The sequence below is a fragment of the Bufo gargarizans genome, chromosome 1 (genome assembly GCF_014858855.1).
Source record: "Bufo gargarizans isolate SCDJY-AF-19 chromosome 1, ASM1485885v1, whole genome shotgun sequence".
NCBI lineage: Eukaryota > Metazoa > Chordata > Amphibia > Anura > Bufonidae > Bufo > Bufo gargarizans.
The window spans coordinates 275,809,442-275,831,578 of NC_058080.1; the positions used below are offsets into that span (position 1 = coordinate 275,809,442).

A 22,137-nucleotide genomic window follows, 5' to 3' on the forward strand; every position below is an offset into this window, starting at 1 on the left:
TTTTAAATTATTGTACTCTAGTTCTGAGATATGATTGCTTGGTAGGCCCAAAGCCTGATGCTGTACTCCTTAACGGGGCCAACAGTGCACGAACGGGGGGAGGGGGGGGGGGGGTCTTTGGAAAAATAAATTTAACCATGGTCTTCTCAGCAAACAGTTTTCAAATACAATGTCATGTCTTAATGAGGCTATACCTGCAGCACTATATTATATCTGTACAAGGTATGACAATGCGTATACGCGAAGAGAGACAAGTTATATCTTGTTAAAACAAGGACTCCGGTATATTATATGTACAGTATGTAAATGTGCAGCACAAGTCCTCCATTGTTTTCTTTCTAACAAAATCTTCTTGTTTATTGACCTTAAAGGTTCATGGGAAGAAAATCCTGAAAATGCTACAAAATGTTTTTGGCTGGCTTCCATTAGCAACAATTATAGACCAAAAAATACTGATTACACATGGAGGACTGTCCGATTCTACAGACCTAGAGATTTTATCAAAGCTTGAACGACACAAGGTATCAAATTACTTAAAGGAGTGAAATATCAGTGACCCATCAGTGGAGGTCTGACTCCCAACACCCGTCAATCAGCTGTTTGAAGGGTTCTCGGCATTGGGAAGAGCTGTGCCGCCTCCTCAAAGTATTCCAAGTACAGAGTAGTACATTGTATAGTGGCTGTGCTTGGTATTGCAGCTCAATCCCATTCACCTAAATGGTGGTGCGATCCAGAAAGGCCATGTGACTGATGAACCTCATAGGCCAAGGAAGAGCCTAAAGAGTTCTCCTGAACAGCTCTGCTCCTTCAAACAGATGATTAGCAGTGGCGCAGAAATACGGACCCCCACCTATCTGATATTGATGACCTACCCTGAGGATATCAATATTTTTAATTCACGGAAATCCCCTTTAGTGCAGTAACATGTAGTGTTTTTACCATTTATTATGCATATCAATGGTAATATATTTACAATTATGATTATTATTTATTACCTTTACATAACAATAACACATTTTTGTTTCCTTAGTTTGCATCTACCTTACGGCCTCGAAAAAAGAAAGAAAATGCTAACAAGACAGAGAAGATAGAGGACAAGCCAGGTCAGGAAACATATACAAATGGAGACAACATCTTATCAGTAGGGACAACTTGGCCTCCTCAACCAAGAAGTGGTTCATTCTCATGCAGTGCCACTCCAAGCCTTCTGCCTGCCTATAAGGGCAAAAGATCTGCTAGCAGCCCAACCACCATATCAGTTGACAAAAAGGAGATTTCCAAACGAGTGCGGGAAGCTGTAGATAAAGAGCTGGTAAAATGCCGTAGACAAGTGGGTTTCACAGAGACCTATTTAGAGCCTATTAGTCCATCATCTGTGTCTGAGTCTGAATCTGATCCTGGAGAAACACAGGAATATGACATGAATAATGAAGAAAGGAAGCAGGTATTGTGTTTCATTTTAATGTGTGTGATCACTTTAATAAAACAATAAATAGGCAGTAAACATAAAATTGTATAGATTTCTAATCTACCCTCAATAGATTCCACACTTTAGAACCAGACTGCAAGAAAGGGCGATTATAAGGAGATGTATAGACCACACAAACACATTGCTGTTTTAGGAGCTATCCAAACTACACATCCAGAGTGTTATTATAATGTATAGGACTGTTCAGATAGACACCTAGGGCTAAAACTGCGCAAAAATTTGCGACTTTTATTGGCTATGCGCTATGCTCGCCAGTTTTCTGAAAGTGGGCGTGTTTTCTTATGTAAATAAATCTCTAGACAGATTTACTATTGCAACAATTTTAAAAGTCGCAAAAAATTGCGCAATTTCACTCCAGTGAGGACCATGCTTATCTTATGAGACTTTTTTTGGAACATGCAACTTTTTGGTAAAGACGTGCGACTTTTGTAAAGCCGCTTACTGACGGATAAACTGCTACCGTCAAACCACATTTATTACAGTCTTAAAGGGCCGATCATAAATCTGACTTGGCTAAAACTGACTTTAGCCATATGTGAAAGTGGAGTGAGCTGTCAGAGTAATGATAAATATGGCCCCTAGACTGCTAATATCAGGGGCAATGAAGCTACCGTAAACTGCTGTTAAAGGGGGAGTCCAAGCTACACATTATGACTGCTTTTTAAGGGGTAAGTCTAGACTAGTCAGCCAGACTGCTGTGGTAGGAGATGGTCTACTCTAGACTATATAGTCAGACAGCTGTTATAGATAGACGTCCAGGCATCTGTTATATGGTTAGGTCCAGGCTTCATAGCCAGACTTTTCTTATAGGGGAGGTGCAGGCTAAACAGCCAGGTTACTGTTATAGGGGAAGCTTTAGGTTACACAGCCAGGCTACTGTTATAGGAGAAGGGGCGGTCTTATGTTATAGGGGAGATCCAGGGTACACAACCGGACTGTTGTTATAGTGGAGGTCCAGGCTACACAGCCAGGCTACTGTTAAACTGGAGGTCCAGGCTACACTGCGAGGCTACTGTTATAGGGGATAGTCCAGGCTACACAGAAGGCTGCTAATATTGGGGAAGGAATGCCCAGACTATACAGTCAGACTGCTGACATGAGGAGATCTTCAGGCTACACAGACAGGCTGCTATTATAGGGGGGTCCAGACTACACAGCCAGACTGTTGTTATAGGGGAGGTCCAGGCTAAGCAGCCAGGCTACTGTTTTAGGGGGAGGTCCAGGCTACACAGCCAGGCTACTGTTTTAGGGGGAGGTCCAGGCTACACAGCCAGGCTACTGTTTGGGGGGAGGTCCAGGTTACACAGCCAGGCTACTGATTTAGGGGGAGGTTCAGACTACATAGCCATGCTACTGTTTTAGGGGGAGGTCCATTCTAAACAGCCAGGCTACTGTTTGGGGGGAGGTCCAGGTTACACAGCCAGGCTACTGTTTGGGGGGAGGTCCAGGTTACACAGCCAGGCTACTGTTTTAGGGGGAGGTCCAGGCTACACAGCCAGGCTACTGTTTTAGGGGGAGGTCCAGGCTACACAGCCAGGCTACTGTTTTAGGGGGAGGTCCATTCTACACAGCCAGGCTACTGTTTGGGGGAGGTCCAAGTTACATAGCCAGGCTACTGTTATAGGAGAGGGGGCGGTCTTATGTTATAGGGGAGATCCAGGGTACACAACCGGACTGTTGTTGTAGCGGAGGTCCAGGCTACACAGCCAGGCTACTGTTAAACGGGAGGTCCAGGCTACACCGCTAGGCTACTGTTATAGGGGATAGTCCAGGCTACACAGACAGGCTGCTAATATTGGGGAAGGAATGCCCAGACTATACAGTCAGACTGCTGACATGGGTAGATCTTCAGGCTACACAGATAGACTGCTATTATAGGGGCAGGTCCAGGCTACACAGCCAGGTTACTGTTTTAGGGGGAGGTCCAGGCTACACAGCCAGGCTACTGTTTTAGGGGGAGGTACAGACTACACAGCCAGGCTACTGTTTTAGAGGGAGGTTCGGGCTACACAGCCAGGCTACTGTTTTAGGGGGAGGTCCAGGCTACACAGCCAGGCTAGTGTTATAGGGGGATGGCCAGGCTACACAGCCAGTATACTGTTTTAGGGGGAGGTTTAGGCTACACAGCCAGGCTACTGTTTTAGGGGGAAGTTCAAACTACACAGCCAGGCTACTGTTTTAGGGGGAGGTCCAGGCTACACAGCCAGGCTACTGTTTTAGGGGGATGTTCAGGCTACACAGCCAGTATACTGTTTTAGGGGGAGGTTCAGACTACACAGCCAGGCTAGTGTTATAGGGGGATGTACAGGCTAGTGTTATAGGGGGAGGTGCAGGCTACACAGCCAGGCTACTGTTTTAGGGGGTCCAGGCTACACAGCAAGGCTACTGCTATAGGGGGATGTCCAGGCTACACAGCCAGGCTACTGTTTTAGGGGAAGGTTCAGGCTACACAGCCAGGCTACTGTTTTAGGGGGAGGTCCAGGCTACTGTTTTAGGGGGGTGTCCACGCTACACAGCCAGGCTACTGTTATAGGGGATAATCCAGGCTACACAGACAGGCTGCTAATATTGGGGAAGAAATGCCCAGACTATACAGTCAGACTGCTGACATGGGGAGATCTTGATGCTACACAGACAGGCTACTGTTTTAGGGGGAGGTTCAGGCTACACAGCCAGGCTACTGTTTTAGGGGGAGGTTCAGGCTACACAGCCAGGCTAGTGTTATAGGGGGATGTCCAGGCTACACAGCCAGTATACTGTTTTAGGGGGAGGTCCAGGCTACACAGCCAGGCTACTGTTTTAGGGGGAGGTCCAGGCTACACAGCCAGGCTACTGTTTTAGGGGGAGGTCCAGGCTACACAGCCAGGCTACTGTTTTAGTGGGAGGTCCAGGCTACACAGCCAGGCTACTGTTTGGGGGAGGTCCAGGTTACACAGCCAGTATACTGTTTTAGGGGGAGGTCCAGGCTACACAGCCAGGCTACTGTTTTAGGGGGAGGTCCAGGCTACACAGCCAGGCTACTGTTTTAGGGGGAGGTCCAGGCTACACAGCCAGGCTACTGTTTGGGGGGAGGTCCAGGTTACACAGCCAGGCTACTGTTTTAGGGGGAGGTCCAGGCTACACAGCCAGGCTACTGTTTTAGGGGGAGGTCCAGGCTACACAGCCAGGCTACTGTTTTAGGGGAGGTCCATTCTACACAGCCAGGCTACTGTTTGGGGGGAGGTCCAAGTTACATAGCCAGGCTACTGTTATAGGAGAGGGGCAGTCTTATGTTATAGGGGAAATCCAGGGTACACAACCGGACTGTTGTTGTAGTGGAGGTCCAGGCTACACAGCCAGGCTACTGTTATAGGGGATAGTCCAGGCTACACAGACAGGCTGCTAATATTGTGGAAGGAATGCCCAGACTATACAGTCAGACTGCTGACATGGGGGAGATCTTGATGCTACACAGACAGGCTACTGTTTTAGGGGGAGGTTCAGGCTACACAGCCAGGCTACTGTTTTAGGGGGAGGTTCAGGCTACACAGCCAGGCTAGTGTTATAGAGGGATGTCCAGGCTACACAGCCAGTCTACTGTTTTAGGGGGAGGTTCAGGCTACACAGTCAGGCTATTGTTTTAGGGGGAGGTCTAGGCTACACAGCCAGTCTACTGTTTTAGGGGGAGGTTCAGGCTACACAGTCAGGCTATTGTTTTAGGGGGAGGTCCAGGCTACACAGCCAGGCTACTGTTTTAGAGGGAGGTCCAGGCTACACTGCCAGGCTACTGCTTTAGGGGGAGGTCCAGGCTACACAGCCAGGCTACTGTTTGGGGGGGGTCTAGGTTACACAGCCAGGCTATTGTTTTAGGGGGAGGTCCAGGCTACACAGCTAGGCTAGTGTTGTAGGGGGATGTCCAGGCTACACAGCCAGGCTACTGCTTTAGGGGGAGGTTCAGGCTACACAGCCGGGCTACTGTTATAGTGGCCAGTCCAGACCACCCAGTCAGATGCTGTTATGGGGGGTCCAGACTACAAGCCAGACTGTTGTCATGGGGAAGTTCAGGCTAATTAGTCAGTCTCCTGTTATAGTGGCCAGTCTAAACCACCCAGTTAGACTGTTGTTATAGGGTCCAAACTACACAGTCAGACTGTTGTTATAGGGGAGATCCAGGATACACACCTAGCCTACTGTTATATGGGGAGTTTCAGACTACATAACCAGATTGCTGCTGAGCTTCATAGGAGGACTTCTCACTCCTGGCAAAACCTGGCACTTGGGGAGGTGCAGGCTAAACAGCCAGGTTACTGTTATAGGGGAAGCTTTAGGTTACACAGCCAGGCTACTGTTATAGGAGAAGGGGCGGTCTTATGTTATAGGGGAGATCCAGGGTACACAACCGGACTGTTGTTATAGTGGAGGTCCAGGCTACACAGCCAGGCTACTGTTAAACTGGAGGTCCAGGCTACACTGCGAGGCTACTGTTATAGGGGATAGTCCAGGCTACACAGACAGGCTGCTAATATTGGGGAAGGAATGCCCAGACTATACAGTCAGACTGCTGACATGAGGAGATCTTCAGGCTACACAGACAGGCTGCTATTATAGGGGGGTCCAGACTACACAGCCAGACTGTTGTTATAGGGGAGGTCCAGGCTAAGCAGCCAGGCTACTGTTTTAGGGGGAGGTCCAGGCTACACAGCCAGGCTACTGTTTTAGGGGGAGGTCCAGGCTACACAGCCAGGCTACTGTTTGGGGGGAGGTCCAGGTTACACAGCCAGGCTACTGATTTAGGGGGAGGTTCAGACTACATAGCCATGCTACTGTTTTAGGGGGAGGTCCATTCTAAACAGCCAGGCTACTGTTTGGGGGGAGGTCCAGGTTACACAGCCAGGCTACTGTTTGGGGGGAGGTCCAGGTTACACAGCCAGGCTACTGTTTTAGGGGGAGGTCCAGGCTACACAGCCAGGCTACTGTTTTAGGGGGAGGTCCAGGCTACACAGCCAGGCTACTGTTTTAGGGGGAGGTCCATTCTACACAGCCAGGCTACTGTTTGGGGGAGGTCCAAGTTACATAGCCAGGCTACTGTTATAGGAGAGGGGGCGGTCTTATGTTATAGGGGAGATCCAGGGTACACAACCGGACTGTTGTTGTAGCGGAGGTCCAGGCTACACAGCCAGGCTACTGTTAAACGGGAGGTCCAGGCTACACCGCTAGGCTACTGTTATAGGGGATAGTCCAGGCTACACAGACAGGCTGCTAATATTGGGGAAGGAATGCCCAGACTATACAGTCAGACTGCTGACATGGGTAGATCTTCAGGCTACACAGATAGACTGCTATTATAGGGGCAGGTCCAGGCTACACAGCCAGGTTACTGTTTTAGGGGGAGGTCCAGGCTACACAGCCAGGCTACTGTTTTAGGGGGAGGTACAGACTACACAGCCAGGCTACTGTTTTAGAGGGAGGTTCGGGCTACACAGCCAGGCTACTGTTTTAGGGGGAGGTCCAGGCTACACAGCCAGGCTAGTGTTATAGGGGGATGGCCAGGCTACACAGCCAGTATACTGTTTTAGGGGGAGGTTTAGGCTACACAGCCAGGCTACTGTTTTAGGGGGAAGTTCAAACTACACAGCCAGGCTACTGTTTTAGGGGGAGGTCCAGGCTACACAGCCAGGCTACTGTTTTAGGGGGATGTTCAGGCTACACAGCCAGTATACTGTTTTAGGGGGAGGTTCAGACTACACAGCCAGGCTAGTGTTATAGGGGGATGTACAGGCTAGTGTTATAGGGGGAGGTGCAGGCTACACAGCCAGGCTACTGTTTTAGGGGGTCCAGGCTACACAGCAAGGCTACTGCTATAGGGGGATGTCCAGGCTACACAGCCAGGCTACTGTTTTAGGGGAAGGTTCAGGCTACACAGCCAGGCTACTGTTTTAGGGGGAGGTCCAGGCTACTGTTTTAGGGGGGTGTCCACGCTACACAGCCAGGCTACTGTTATAGGGGATAATCCAGGCTACACAGACAGGCTGCTAATATTGGGGAAGAAATGCCCAGACTATACAGTCAGACTGCTGACATGGGGAGATCTTGATGCTACACAGACAGGCTACTGTTTTAGGGGGAGGTTCAGGCTACACAGCCAGGCTACTGTTTTAGGGGGAGGTTCAGGCTACACAGCCAGGCTAGTGTTATAGGGGGATGTCCAGGCTACACAGCCAGTATACTGTTTTAGGGGGAGGTCCAGGCTACACAGCCAGGCTACTGTTTTAGGGGGAGGTCCAGGCTACACAGCCAGGCTACTGTTTTAGGGGGAGGTCCAGGCTACACAGCCAGGCTACTGTTTTAGTGGGAGGTCCAGGCTACACAGCCAGGCTACTGTTTGGGGGAGGTCCAGGTTACACAGCCAGTATACTGTTTTAGGGGGAGGTCCAGGCTACACAGCCAGGCTACTGTTTTAGGGGGAGGTCCAGGCTACACAGCCAGGCTACTGTTTTAGGGGGAGGTCCAGGCTACACAGCCAGGCTACTGTTTGGGGGGAGGTCCAGGTTACACAGCCAGGCTACTGTTTTAGGGGGAGGTCCAGGCTACACAGCCAGGCTACTGTTTTAGGGGGAGGTCCAGGCTACACAGCCAGGCTACTGTTTTAGGGGAGGTCCATTCTACACAGCCAGGCTACTGTTTGGGGGGAGGTCCAAGTTACATAGCCAGGCTACTGTTATAGGAGAGGGGCAGTCTTATGTTATAGGGGAAATCCAGGGTACACAACCGGACTGTTGTTGTAGTGGAGGTCCAGGCTACACAGCCAGGCTACTGTTATAGGGGATAGTCCAGGCTACACAGACAGGCTGCTAATATTGTGGAAGGAATGCCCAGACTATACAGTCAGACTGCTGACATGGGGGAGATCTTGATGCTACACAGACAGGCTACTGTTTTAGGGGGAGGTTCAGGCTACACAGCCAGGCTACTGTTTTAGGGGGAGGTTCAGGCTACACAGCCAGGCTAGTGTTATAGAGGGATGTCCAGGCTACACAGCCAGTCTACTGTTTTAGGGGGAGGTTCAGGCTACACAGTCAGGCTATTGTTTTAGGGGGAGGTCTAGGCTACACAGCCAGTCTACTGTTTTAGGGGGAGGTTCAGGCTACACAGTCAGGCTATTGTTTTAGGGGGAGGTCCAGGCTACACAGCCAGGCTACTGTTTTAGAGGGAGGTCCAGGCTACACTGCCAGGCTACTGCTTTAGGGGGAGGTCCAGGCTACACAGCCAGGCTACTGTTTGGGGGGGGTCTAGGTTACACAGCCAGGCTATTGTTTTAGGGGGAGGTCCAGGCTACACAGCTAGGCTAGTGTTGTAGGGGGATGTCCAGGCTACACAGCCAGGCTACTGCTTTAGGGGGAGGTTCAGGCTACACAGCCGGGCTACTGTTATAGTGGCCAGTCCAGACCACCCAGTCAGATGCTGTTATGGGGGGTCCAGACTACAAGCCAGACTGTTGTCATGGGGAAGTTCAGGCTAATTAGTCAGTCTCCTGTTATAGTGGCCAGTCTAAACCACCCAGTTAGACTGTTGTTATAGGGTCCAAACTACACAGTCAGACTGTTGTTATAGGGGAGATCCAGGATACACACCTAGCCTACTGTTATATGGGGAGTTTCAGACTACATAACCAGATTGCTGCTGAGCTTCATAGGAGGACTTCTCACTCCTGGCAAAACCTGGCACTTACCAAGAACCTGAATTGCATAGTTATTCAAAGAAGGTCATGAACAGGGACCTGCATTGTCAATGACAGCTATTTACTGTTGATATTTTCCACAGATTGTTGACATTCTTTGGAGTGATCCCATGGCCCAAGAAGGGTGTAAATCAAACAATGTTCGAGGTGGGGGGTGCTATTTTGGTCCAGACATCACAGAAAAGATTCTTCGAAAACATGGGCTGCAAATGTTAATCAGATCTCATGAGTGTAAGCAGGAAGGATATGAGTTTTGTCACAATGGAAAGGTATATACAAAACAACACTTTTCTTTAACAATAAATATTTAATACAATTAAAGGTTACAAAACCAAACCTCAATTTAATTAAAGTAATTCATGCAAATCATTACTAATCTGTTTAATCTGAGCCACACAAAGACATGTAGTCATAAATTCCTACAGTATGTCAGTTATTCTTAACTACTTAATCGGCACTCCACAACTTTAGCGGTTTATTGCTCGGTCATGCAACTTACCACCCAAATTAATTTTACCTCCTTTTCTTCTCACTAATAGAGCTTTCATTTGGTGGTATTTCATTGCTGCTGACATTTTTACTTTTTTTGTTATTAATCGAAATTTAACGATTTTTTTGCAAAAAAATGACATTTTTCACTTTCAGTTGTAAAATTTTGCAAAAAAAACGATATCCATATATACATTTTTCGCTAAATTTATTGTTCTACATGTCTTTGATAAAAAAAATGTTTGGGTAAAAAAAAAAATGGTTTGGGTAAAAGTTATAGCGTTTACAAACTATGGTACAAAAATGTGAATTTCCGCTTTTTGAAGCAGCTCTGACTTTCTGAGCACCTGTCATGTTTCCTGTGGTTCTACAATGCCCAGACAGTAGAAACCCCCCACAAATGACCCCATTTCGGAAAGTAGACACCCTAAGGTATTCGCTGATGGGCATAGTGAGTTCATAGAACTTTTTATTTTTTGTCACAAGTTAGCGGAAAATTATGATTTTTTTTTTTTCTTACAAAGTCTCATATTCCACTAACTTGTGACAAAAAATAAAAACTTCCATGAACTCACTATGCCCATCACGAAATACCTAGGGGTGTCTTCTTTCCAAAATGGGGTCACTTGTGGGTAAGTTATACTGCCCTGGCATTCTAGGGCCCCTAATGTGTGGTTAGTAGTTTGAAATCAAAAAGTGTAAAAAATGGCCTGTGAAATCCGAAAGGTGCTCTTTGGAATGTGTGCCCCTTTGCGAACCTAGGCGGCAAAAAAGTGACACACATCTGGTATCGCCGTACTCAGGAGAAGTTGGGGAATGTGTTTTGGGGTGTCATTTTACATATACCCATGCTGGGTGAGAGAAATATCTTGGCAAAAGACAACTTTTCCCATTTTTTTATACAAAGTTGGCATTTGACCAAGATATTTATCTCACCCAGCATGGGTATATGTAAAATGACACCCCAAAACACATTGCCCAACTTCTCCTGAGTACGGCGATACCAGATGTGTGACACTTTTTTGCAGCCTAGGTGGGCAAAGGGGCCCACATTCCAAAGAGCACCTTTAGGATTTCACCGGCCATTTTTTACAGATTTTGATTTCAAACTACTTCGCACACATTAGGGCCCCTAAATTGCCAGGGCAGTATAACTACCCCACAAGTGACCCCATTTTGGAAAGAAGACACCCCAAGGTATTCCGTGAGGGGCATGGCGAGTTCCTGGAATTTTTTGTCACAAGTTAGTGGAATATGAGACTTTGTAAGAAAAAAATAAATAAAATAAAATCATCATTTTCCGCTAACTTGTGACAAACAATAAAAAATTCTAGGAACTCGCCATGCCCCTCACGGAATACCTTGGGGTGTCTTCTTTCCAAAATGGGGTCACTTGTGGGGTAGTTATACTGCCCTGGCATTCTAGGGGCCCTAATGTGTGGTTAGTAGTTTGAAATCAAAATGTGTAAAAAATGACCTGTGAAATTCGAAAGGTGCTCTTTGGAATGTGTGCCCCTTTGCCCACCTAGGCGGCAAAAAAGTGACACACATCTGGTATCGCCGTACTCAGGAGAAGTTGGGGAATGTGTTTTGGGGTGTCATTTTACATATACCCATGCTGGGTGAGAGAAATATCTCTGCAAAAGACAACTTTTTCCATTTTTTTTATACAAAGTTGGCATTTGACCAAGATATTTATCTCACCCAGCATGGGTATATGTAAAATGACACCCCAAAACACATTGCCCAACTTCTCCTGAGTACGGCGATACCAGATGTGTGACACTTTTTTGCAGCCTAGATGCGCAAAGGGGCCCAAATTCCTTTTAGGGGGGCATTTTTAGACATTTGGATCCCAGACTTCTTCTCACGGTTTCGGGCCCCTAAAATGCCAGGGCAGTATAAATACCCCACATGTGACCCCATTTTGGAAAGAAGACACCCCAAGGTATTCAATGAGGGGCATGGCGAGTTCATAGAAATTTTTTTTTTGGGCACAAGTTAGCGGAATTTTTATTTTTTATTTTTTTCTCACAAAGTCTCCCTTTCCGCTAACTTGGGACAAAAATGTCAATCTTTCATGGACTCAATATGCCCCTCACGGAATACCTTGGGGTGTCTTCTTTCCGAAATGGGGTCACATGTGGGGTATTTATACTGCCCTGGCATTTTAGGGGCCCGAAACCGTGAGAAGAAGTCTGGGATCCAAATGTCTAAAAATGCCCCCCTAAAAGGAATTTGGGCCCCTTTGCGCATCTAGGCTGCAAAAAAGTGTCACACATCTGGTATCGCCGTACTCAGGAGAAGTTGGGCAATGTGTTTTGGGGTGTCATTTTACATATACCCATGCTGGGTGAGATAAATATCTTGGTCAAATGCCAACTTTGTATAAAAAAATGGAAAAAGTTGTCTTTTGCAGAGATATTTCTCTCACCCAGCATGGGTATATGTAAAATGACACCCCAAAACACATTCCCCAACTTCTCCTGAGTACGGCGATACCAGATGTGTGTCACTTGTGGGTTATTTATACCCTAAAGAGTGAGAAGAAGTCTGGAATATAAATGTCTAAAAAATGTTACGCATTTGGATTCCGTGAGGGGTATGGTGAGTTCATGTGAGATTTTATTTTTTGACACAAGTTAGTGGAATATGAGACTTTGTAAGAAAAAAAATAACAATAATATTTCCGCTAACTTGGGCCAAAAAAAATTCTGAATGGAGCCTTACAGGGGGGCGATCAATGACAGGGGGGTGATCAGGGAGTGTATATGGGGTGATCACAACCCTGTCACTGATCACCCCTCTGTCATTGAGGTGATCACCCCCCTGTCACTGATCACCCCTCTGTCATTGATCACCCCTCTGAAAGGCTCCATTCAGACGTCCATATGTTTTTTACGGATCCACGGATACATAGATCGGAACCGCAAAACACATACGGACGTCTGAATGGAGCCTTACATGGGGGTGATCAATGACAGGGGGGTGATCAGGGAGTGTATATGGGGTGATCACCCCCCTGTCATTGATCACCCCCCTGTAAGGCTCCATTCAGACGTCCGTATGCGTTTTGCGGATCCGATCCATGGATGCGTGGATCCGTAAAACACATACGGGCGTCTGAATGGAGCCTTACAGGGGGGTGATCAATGACAGGGGGTGATCAGGGAGTGTATATGGGGTGATCACCCCCGTCACTGATCACCCACCTGTAAGGCTCCATTCAGACGTCCGTATGTGTTTTGCGGATCCGATCCATGTATCCGTGGATCCGTAAAAATCATACGGACGTCTGAATGGAGCCTTACAGGGGGGTGATCAATGACGGAGGTGATCAGGGAGTCTATATGGGTGATCACTCCTCTGTCATTGATCACCCCCCTGTAAGGCTCCATTCAGACGTCCGCATGTGTTTTGCGGATCCGATCCATGTATCAGTGGATCCGTAAAAATCATACGGACGTCTGAATGGAGCCTTACAGGGGGGTGATCAATGACAGGGGGGTGATCAATGACAGGGAAGTGATCAGGAAGTCTATATGCGTGATCACCCCGTTGTCATTGATCATCCCCCTGTAAGGCTCTATTCAGACGTCCGTATGCGTTTTGCGGATCCGATCCATGTATCCATGGATCCGTAAAAATCATACGGACCTCTGAATGGAGCCTTACAGGGGGGTGATCAATGACAGGGGGGTGATCAATGACAGGGGGGTGATCAGGGAGTCTATATGGGCTGATCAGTGGTTCATAAAGGGTTAATAAGTGACAAGGGGGGGGTAGTGTAGTGTAGTGGTGTTTGGTGCTACTTTACTGAGCTGCCTGTGTCCTCTGGTGGTCGATCCAAACAAAAGGGACCACCAGAGGACCAGGTAGCAGGTATATTAGACGCTGTTATCAAAACAGCGTCTAATATACCTGTTAGGGGTTAAAAAAATCACATCTCCAGCCTGCCAGCGAACGATCGCCGCTGGCAGGCTGGAGATCCACTCGCTTACCTTCCGTTCCTGTGAGCGCACGCGCCTGTGTGCGCGCGTTCACAGGAAATCTCGGCTCTCGCGAGATGACGCCTATTGCCGTTAGCGTAGCCTGGGAGAGCCGCCGCAATGACGCCTTTCGGCGTTAGCGCGGCGGCAACTGGTTAATTCAGTTCTGGCCTGTCTAGCATAGAGTGCTGAATTGGCTTCTACAAAGAGAAAATAGATATTACCTAACTTCTGTACTATAGTAACATTAAAGGGATCAACTATTGGCAGGGTGATGTAGTATGCTGTCCCCATCAGGAACATGTAGATGCTAAAGATGCTATCCCCATCAGAAAAATGTCACACAGTCAATTTAGCAAAACTAACTTTACTTTCAATCAGGCACACACAGAGAAGTTCAGCAACTTGCAAGTAACCATGAACAGTCCAGTACTCGTCAGGAATGCTGCATGGCTCCTAGGCAGTTTCGAACTAGGACATTATAAATAAATCTTATCCAATTAATATAGGGCTAAAACCCATATAGTTTATTACTTCCCATAAAAATTGCCATTCTACTCATTCAAAAGCTTTTGTTGCATCCAAGGAGAGAATTACCTTTCTCCCCCCATTATCAGGTTCCACCCCCATCAATGCGAAAAATCTATGTATATTAACCAGTATATGTGGTAGTCTTTCGAGATATGAAGCTGCATTGATCTTCTTCTACAATTTCATTAATCACTCTTGCCAGTACTAATGCTAGACCTTTTGTTACAATTTTCACAAATACATTTAGTAATGATATTGGTCTATAGGAGTCATGGTCTGACTCGTCTTTACTCTGTTTATGAATTAAAATAATGTCTGCACCATGCATCGATTCCGGCAAGGAATCCTTTTTCCACACCCTTACAAAAGTGTATAACAATTCCTGTGCAGTTGTTCTTGACATTCTTGAAATACTTTAACAGATATACCATCGGGTCCCAGAGATTTATTTTTCCTCATGATGCTTATGGCTACTTTTATTTAATCTAGCGACAGTGGAGCCTCCAAGGCCACTTTTGTTTCTTCTGATAGTCATATTACACCTGTAGCTTCCAGATATTCTTCTACATCTTCTGTCTCTCCCGTAAGCTCAGATATGTAAATCTTCTAAAAAAAAAACTCCTAAAGTGGAATTTATTCCTGTCTGTTCAGCCTTGAACCATCTGCTTTCCTGATCACAGCTATATAACTACTAGTTTCACAATTTACCACTTGAGCCATTAGTCTACCAGGTTTATACCCTTCCATAAACCACCTACTCTTACATACTACTGATGCACTATAAACTGAAAAATACGTTTTTTTGGAAAGATTAAAAAATGATGTGATAAATATGTAATAAAACTGTCTATTTTTTTTGTGTTTATAGGTGCTGACAATATTTTCAGCTTCAAATTATTATGAAGTGGGAAGTAATAAAGGGGCATATGTAAAGCTGGGTCCCGATCTGGTTCCTCATTTTGTGCAGTACCAAGCTAACAAAACTACAAACACCCTAACCTTGAGGCAAAGGTACTGTTCTGTGAACAAGTAGAGGTTCATCATTGGCACCATATGGTCCAGGTTGCTTAGTACGTGTTACTTTGTGTTTCAGAGTGAGTACAGTGGAAGCATCTGCACTGAGGGCCTTAAGGGAAAAGCTGTTTGCTCATAAGTCAGATCTCATCTATGAATTCAAAAGATATGACACAAATAAGTCTGGTGAGTCAAATACTACTTGACCTGCACAGTAAAAATTTGCACCTGAAATGCAGAAGTTTAGCCCATAGTATATTAAAACATTTGGCATACCTATGCAGGAAATATCACACTAAATGACTGGGCAACTGCACTGGAGTCTGTCCTGAATCTAGGCCTACCTTGGAGAATGCTCAGGCCACAACTTGTCCGAAATGCTACAGATGGACTGTTGAGATACAGAGAGTGGTTTGATGAGCTTGCTGTGTGCCAACCAATCAAAGAGGTAAAACCTGTTTTAATCCACTTCTATTGGATAGATACTGTGCTGTGTAATACATCTTTTATGACCAAAACAATGTAACATCTTTCAATACTGATGGTCTGACTGTAAAACAATGGTAGAGTGTAAAATCAATATAAATGTATAGTACAAAGCACATGGAGCAGGCTGGAGGATGACATATTATAAACTCAATCATAGGTGCCTCTTCTTTGTCACCGTTGTCCTGTTCTAAAATGACACAACACTTATGAACACTATTTCAGAGCTGATATGCACCATTCAGCCATAACATTAAAGCAGATCTATCAGCTTAATATACTGTCCTATGTAAGGGCAGCATATTACTTTTACAGGTCTGTACACGTTGAAGCCTATTCGAAGGTTGATGTGTTGAATGCAGGAAAAATTAGACTTTGGCAAGGGCCAAATTGTTATGGCTATATGACTGGGTCAGAGCTTCTCCAAAATGGCAGTTCATGTGGGGGTTTTCAGTATGCATTGGTTTGTACCTACAGGAAGTGGTCCAAGCAAGGACAGTTGTAACATGCCGCCCCCCACGGCCGATTGTGTCCCTGGTGTGGTGCGGCCCTAACAGTCTCTGTGTGTGTGTCATAAACTGGCAGGCAAACTTGAGTACTCTGCTTTCTCTCTCTGCTGTGCTAAACGTGACTTTAGTCTGGTATCTGGACTTTAGGGCTGTTCTGGTATCTCTGGAACAGCCTTTGGCTGTTGACCACATTGCAATATTCTGCCTGTAAATCTGTAAGGAGTCATGGCGCTCTATGAGCTGCTTCCCTCTGGAGAGACTCCTGCTGCAGACTCCTCTCGCTGCTACATCTTGGCACGTCTTTTCAGCTCCACTGTCTACACTAGACTGGAATAAACTAGAACTGCAACCCATCCCTTTGGTAGAAAACAGGACTGGCCTGCTTCTGCCCAAAAGGGGGAGAATGGAATGTAAGTTCCATTCTATCTAAGGATCTCTCTCTCTCTCTCTCTCGCTGCCAGATACACACCACCATCTGCTGGACATTACATGAACATAAATGTTTCAGAGCAATATTATAAATGCACAGTGACAAAGGGCCTGGAATATATACACAGATGACATTGTGGTTAGCAGGGTGTAGGAATGGTAATACCACTCTGGGTCCACAGTCCGAGAACCAGAGACAAAGGAGTCATGGGCACCAGAGACAGATTAGTCAAATTTACTCACCAAAATTTCTTTTTCCCATAAGTCCCGAAGTAGCACAAATTTAAAGTGCTGCACAGGGTCGATATGAAAAGCATAAATTGCTGAAAAATCATGGCTTCTTGCGTATGGGGCTGTAGAGTCAGAGACCAGTCAGCGTGCCCATGCAGACACCTGTCCACTGTTGAAAACACCTACAATGTGCATACGAGCATCAGGACTGGACCATGGAGCAGAGGAAGAATGTGGCATTGTGTGATCAATCATGTTTTCTTTCACATTATGTGCGTGTGTTGCTTACCTGGGTAGGAAATGACAGCAGGATGCACTGTGGAAAGACGATAAGCCCATGGAGGCAGTGTGATGCTCTGGGTTGTGACATTCCTGTGAATATTACTTTTACATGTACAGGTACTACCTACCTTGTGGCACTCAAACTCTATCTCCTAATAGCAACAGTATTGCCGAATGGCAGTGGCTTCTTTTAGCAGAATAATGTCATCAGACACACTGAAGACATTTTTCAGGAATGGTTGAGGAACATGACAAAGAGTTGAAGTTATTGACTTAGCCCCCAAATCCTTCAGTTGTCAAGCTAATCAAGCATCTATGGGATGTGCTGAAAAAACAAGTCCAATCCATCGAGAAGTCATCTCACAACTGCAGTACTCCAGGATAGAGCACTTACAAAATTCTTTCTTGTTATTTAAATGTCATTTAATGTTCTACTGTATTTTATTACCTGTAGAGTTGTGTATGGATTAGTCAGGGTTAACAATCCTGACTTTGCTCTTGTAAGAGGCTATGAGTTGGATCTAGGTGCACCCCTAGTTTAGTGTGAGCCTACAGTTAGCTGAAGCTGGTTACTGGCTCTAGCACCATTCGCCAGCCACAGCACCTCCATCTCCTGCTTTGCACCTGTCCCAAACGCATAACACCAAGCGCAACCTAACTGCCATCAGGTAGGAGCCCCAAAATCAGGGTATGCCCTTTACGGCTCTACGGAGCGTCAGTGAGAGTACTCCCTGTATGATTTATTTTTAACTACTGCAGCCAGAGAAACTATCACTCCTGTCCTCGGCTCCGCTCCTCCCAAGCTTACAGGACTTAAAATATCTGCTGCTAAGGTCTTAGTGCCATATAACACAGGACAACTTCAGAAGTCTTATGGAGTCCATGATTCATTGGAACATAGTTGTTTTGGCAGCACAAAGGGAACCTACATGTTATTAGGAAGGTGGTTTTAATGTTACGGCTGATTTTTGTACAGAGCTGTACAATGTACATAAAACCTTGAGTAACTTTGCAAATAATTCCATAAAAATGAGTGTTGATCGAGCACCAAAGTGCTTGTATGCTCGAGTAGAACACTTTGCAATGCCTGGGTGTTCTACTGAGCACCCGAGCACAATGGAAGTCAATGGGAGAACCCCAGGCATCCCCTGTTCTGAAGAGGGGAGGGTGTCGGAACTCTAGTTCGGCTTAGGAGTCCCTGCTCTGACTCCATATATAGCAATATCCATATATGGAGTCAGTGCTTGGGGACACCCCAATGTATTTAAATCTAATTTCTAAAAGGTTTCTGCCAGTATTTGAACTCCCAGTGTTGTACATTAGAGGCAAGGACCTTATCCACTCAGCTATAAAGCTAAATGCTAAACTGTGTCAGAAAAACCTCATAGTAGTTCCAGATGTAGTGAGTATTCCTATTCAGCAGAAGACTTATTTTATATTTTTGTGCAGGTTAACATGTAGCTCTATCCTTGCCTCTAATGTACAAGGTTGGGAGTTCGAATCCCGGCAGAAACATTTATACTGCCTGTCCAAAACAAAAGTTGCCACAAAAAAAAAGCCTTTAGCTTTGATAACGTCACACATTCGCTGTGGCATTGTTTCGATAAGCTTCTGCAATGTGACAAGATTTATTTCCATACAGTTTTGCATTAATTTTTCACCAAGATCTTGCATTGATGATGGTAGAGTATGACTGCTGCGCAAAGCCCTCTCCAGCACATCCCGAATATTCTCAATGGGATTAAGTTCTGGACTCTGTGGTGACCAATCCATGTATGAAAATGATGTCTCATACTCCCTGAACCACTCTTTCACAATTTGAGCCCGATGAATCCTGGCATTGTCATCTTGGAATATGCCCGTGCCATCAAGGAAGAAAAAATCCATTGATGGAATAACCTGGTCATTCAGTATGTTCAGGTAGTCAGCTGACCTCATTCTTGGAGCACATACTGTTGCTGAACCTAGACCTGACCAACTGCAGCAACCCCAGATCATAGCACTGCCCCCACAGGCTTGTACAGTAGGCACTAGGCATGATGGGTGCATCACTTCATCTGCCTCTCTTCTTACCCTGATGCGCCCATCACTCTGGAACAGGGTAAATCTGGACTCATCAGACCACATGACCTTCTTCCATTGCTCCAGAGTCCAATCATTATGCTCCCTAGCAAATTGAAGCCTTTTTTCCTGGTTCGCCTCACTGATTAGTGGTTTTCTTACGGCTACACAGCTGTTCAGTCCCAATCCCTTGAGTTCCCTTCACATTGTGCATGTGGAAATGCTCTTACTTTCACTATTAAACATATTCCTGAGTTCTACTGTTTTTCTTTAATTTGATTTCACTAAACATTTAAGTGATCGCAGATCATGATCATTCAGGATTTTTATCCCGCCAAATTTCTTCCTCGAATACGATGGGTCCCCACTATCCTTCCAGTTTTTAATAATGCGTTGGATAGTTCTTAACCCAATTTTAGTAGTTTCTGCAATCTCCTTAGATGTTTTCTCTGCTTGATGCATGCCAATGATTTGACCCTTCTCAAACAGACTAACATCTTTTCCACGACCACGAGATGTGTCTTTCAACATGGTTGTTTAAGAAATGAGAAGCAACTCATAGCACCAGTTGGGGTTAAATAACTTATTGCCAGCTGAAAGATAATCGCCCATGCAGTAATTATCCAATAGGAGGCTCATAACGATTTGCTTAGTTAAATCCAGGTGGCGACTTTTTTTGGGGACAGGCAGTGTATATAAGTTTTTAGCCATAATATATTTACATATATTATTATATATTTAGAATATATAATATATATATATATATATATATAAATAAATTATGGCTAAAAACATCAGTAATCAGTTTCCCACATATTATGCATTCATAACTATCAGAGGTATGATTTCATATACAGTACAGACCAAAAGTTTGGACACACCTTCTCATTCAAAGAGTTTTCTTTATTTTCATGACTATGAAAATTGTAGATTCACACTGAAGGCATCAAAACTATGAATTAACACATGTGGAATTATATACATAACAAAAAAGTGTGAAACAACTGAAAATATTTCATATTCTAGGTTCTTCAAAGTAGCCACCTTTTGCTTTGATTACTGCTTTGCACACTCTTGGCATTCTCTTGATCAGCTTCAAGAGGTAGTCACCTGAAATGGTTTTCACTTCACAGGTGTGCCCTGTCAGGTTTAATAAGTGGGATTTCTTGCCTTATAAATGGGATTGGGACCATCAATTGCGTTGAGGAGAAGTCAGGTGGATACACAGCCGATAGTCCTACTGAATAGACTGTTAGAATTTGTATTATGGCAAGAAAAAAGCAGCTAAGTAAAGAAAGCGAGTGGCCATCATTACTTTAAGAAATTAAGGTCGGTCAGTCAGTCCGAAAAATTGGGAAAACTTTGAAAGTAAGGGCTATTGGACCATGAAGGAAAGTGATTGGGAGCTGCGCCAGATGACCTGGCCTCCACAGTCACCGGACCTGAACCCAATTGAGATGGTTTGGGGTGAGCTGGACTGCAGAGTGAAGGCAAAAGGATCTTTGGGAACTCCTTCAAGACTGTTGGAAGACCATTTCAGGTGACTACCTCTTGAAGCTCATCAAGAGAATGCCAAGAGTGTGCAAAGCAATAATCAAAGCAAAAGTTGGCTACTTTGAAGAACCTAGAATATGACATATTTTCAGTTGTTTCACACTTTTTTGTTATGTATATAATTCCACATGTGTTAATTCATAGTTTTGATGCCTTCAAAGTCATGAAAATAAAGAAAACTCTTTGAGAAGGTGTGTCCAAACTTTTGGTCTGTACTGTATATATATATATATATATATATATATATGTATGTATGTATGTATGGATTTTTTTATTTATTTTTTGTAATTACACATTTATTTTGTACCATACGTTTTTTACAATTACTAAAAAAAATATTAAATATATAAATTTAATCTCTATTTCTGGAGTTAGGCTCGCGTTCTTACAGTTTATATCTAGTACTACATATACGGTAACACATGCTAATTTTGCTGCAGTTTTACGATGAGATCTGCAGTCACAATGCATTCGGAAAGTCGAGTGTGGTGTTGTGCTAAAATAAATCAAAATCAAGTTTTCCCCCATCAATCTGCACCCAATACCTCATAATGAGAAAGTGAAAACAGTATTTCCGTTTTTGTTTCTTCACATTTATTTAAAATATTATTTTTTTACATTTTCCATTGATAAGTATTCAGACCTTTTGCTATGATACTTGTCATAGCCTCCCATTTCTCATGATCATCTTTGGGATGTTTCTCACCTTGATTTGAGTCAACCTGTGGTAAATTCAGTTGATTGGACATGATTTGGAAATATACCCCCTGTCTATATGAGGTCTCACAAATGACAATGCATATCAAGGCAAAAACTAAGCCATGAGGAGGATAGCCTATAGAGCTCAGATACAGCATTGTGTGGAAGCACTGATTTGGAGAAGGGTACACAAAATGTATGCTGCACTGAAAGTTCACAAGAGCACAGTGGCCTCCATATTTCTTAGGATAGGTTTGTAAACAAAAAGTATAGAAATGTGTGGCTTGACATACACATAAACTATAAGTGGGAAAAATTTATTCAAAAGTGCATACTTTTGACTCAGTCACTGTTTACATTTCTGTACTTTTCTTTGCAGGATAGAATACAGTAGCATAGCACGCTTTTCTGTCCTGCAAAAATAGGTATAAAAACGTATACTTATTTTTTACATTGCAGTGAACGGCCTATAGATGGAAGCGTAACACAATGTTTCCACCAGTTAAAAAAAAGGATAGTTAACCACAAAATTGCATAAAATTGTGTAATTTTTTTTACTGTATGTCTAAACATATCCACTTGATGTACAGCAAAAACGAGATGTGAATAGCCCCTTAAATGGAAGAAGTTTGGAACAACCAGAACTCTTTCTAGAGC

At 44.7% G+C, this 22,137-nt stretch overlaps 1 protein-coding gene across 1 annotated transcript in view; it reads left to right on the forward strand.

The window, feature by feature from the left end:
• The window catches only part of PPEF2 (protein phosphatase with EF-hand domain 2), a 97,020-nt gene that overhangs the window by 68,292 nt on the left and 6,591 nt on the right, over positions 1-22,137 (forward strand). The window contains exons 12-17 of the mRNA XM_044277531.1: positions 372-521; positions 1,031-1,444; positions 9,290-9,475; positions 15,084-15,226; positions 15,309-15,415; positions 15,514-15,677. Coding sequence (XP_044133466.1) covers positions 372-521; positions 1,031-1,444; positions 9,290-9,475; positions 15,084-15,226; positions 15,309-15,415; positions 15,514-15,677 — 1,164 coding nt within the window. The remainder of the gene's footprint in view (positions 1-371; positions 522-1,030; positions 1,445-9,289; positions 9,476-15,083; positions 15,227-15,308; positions 15,416-15,513; positions 15,678-22,137) is intronic.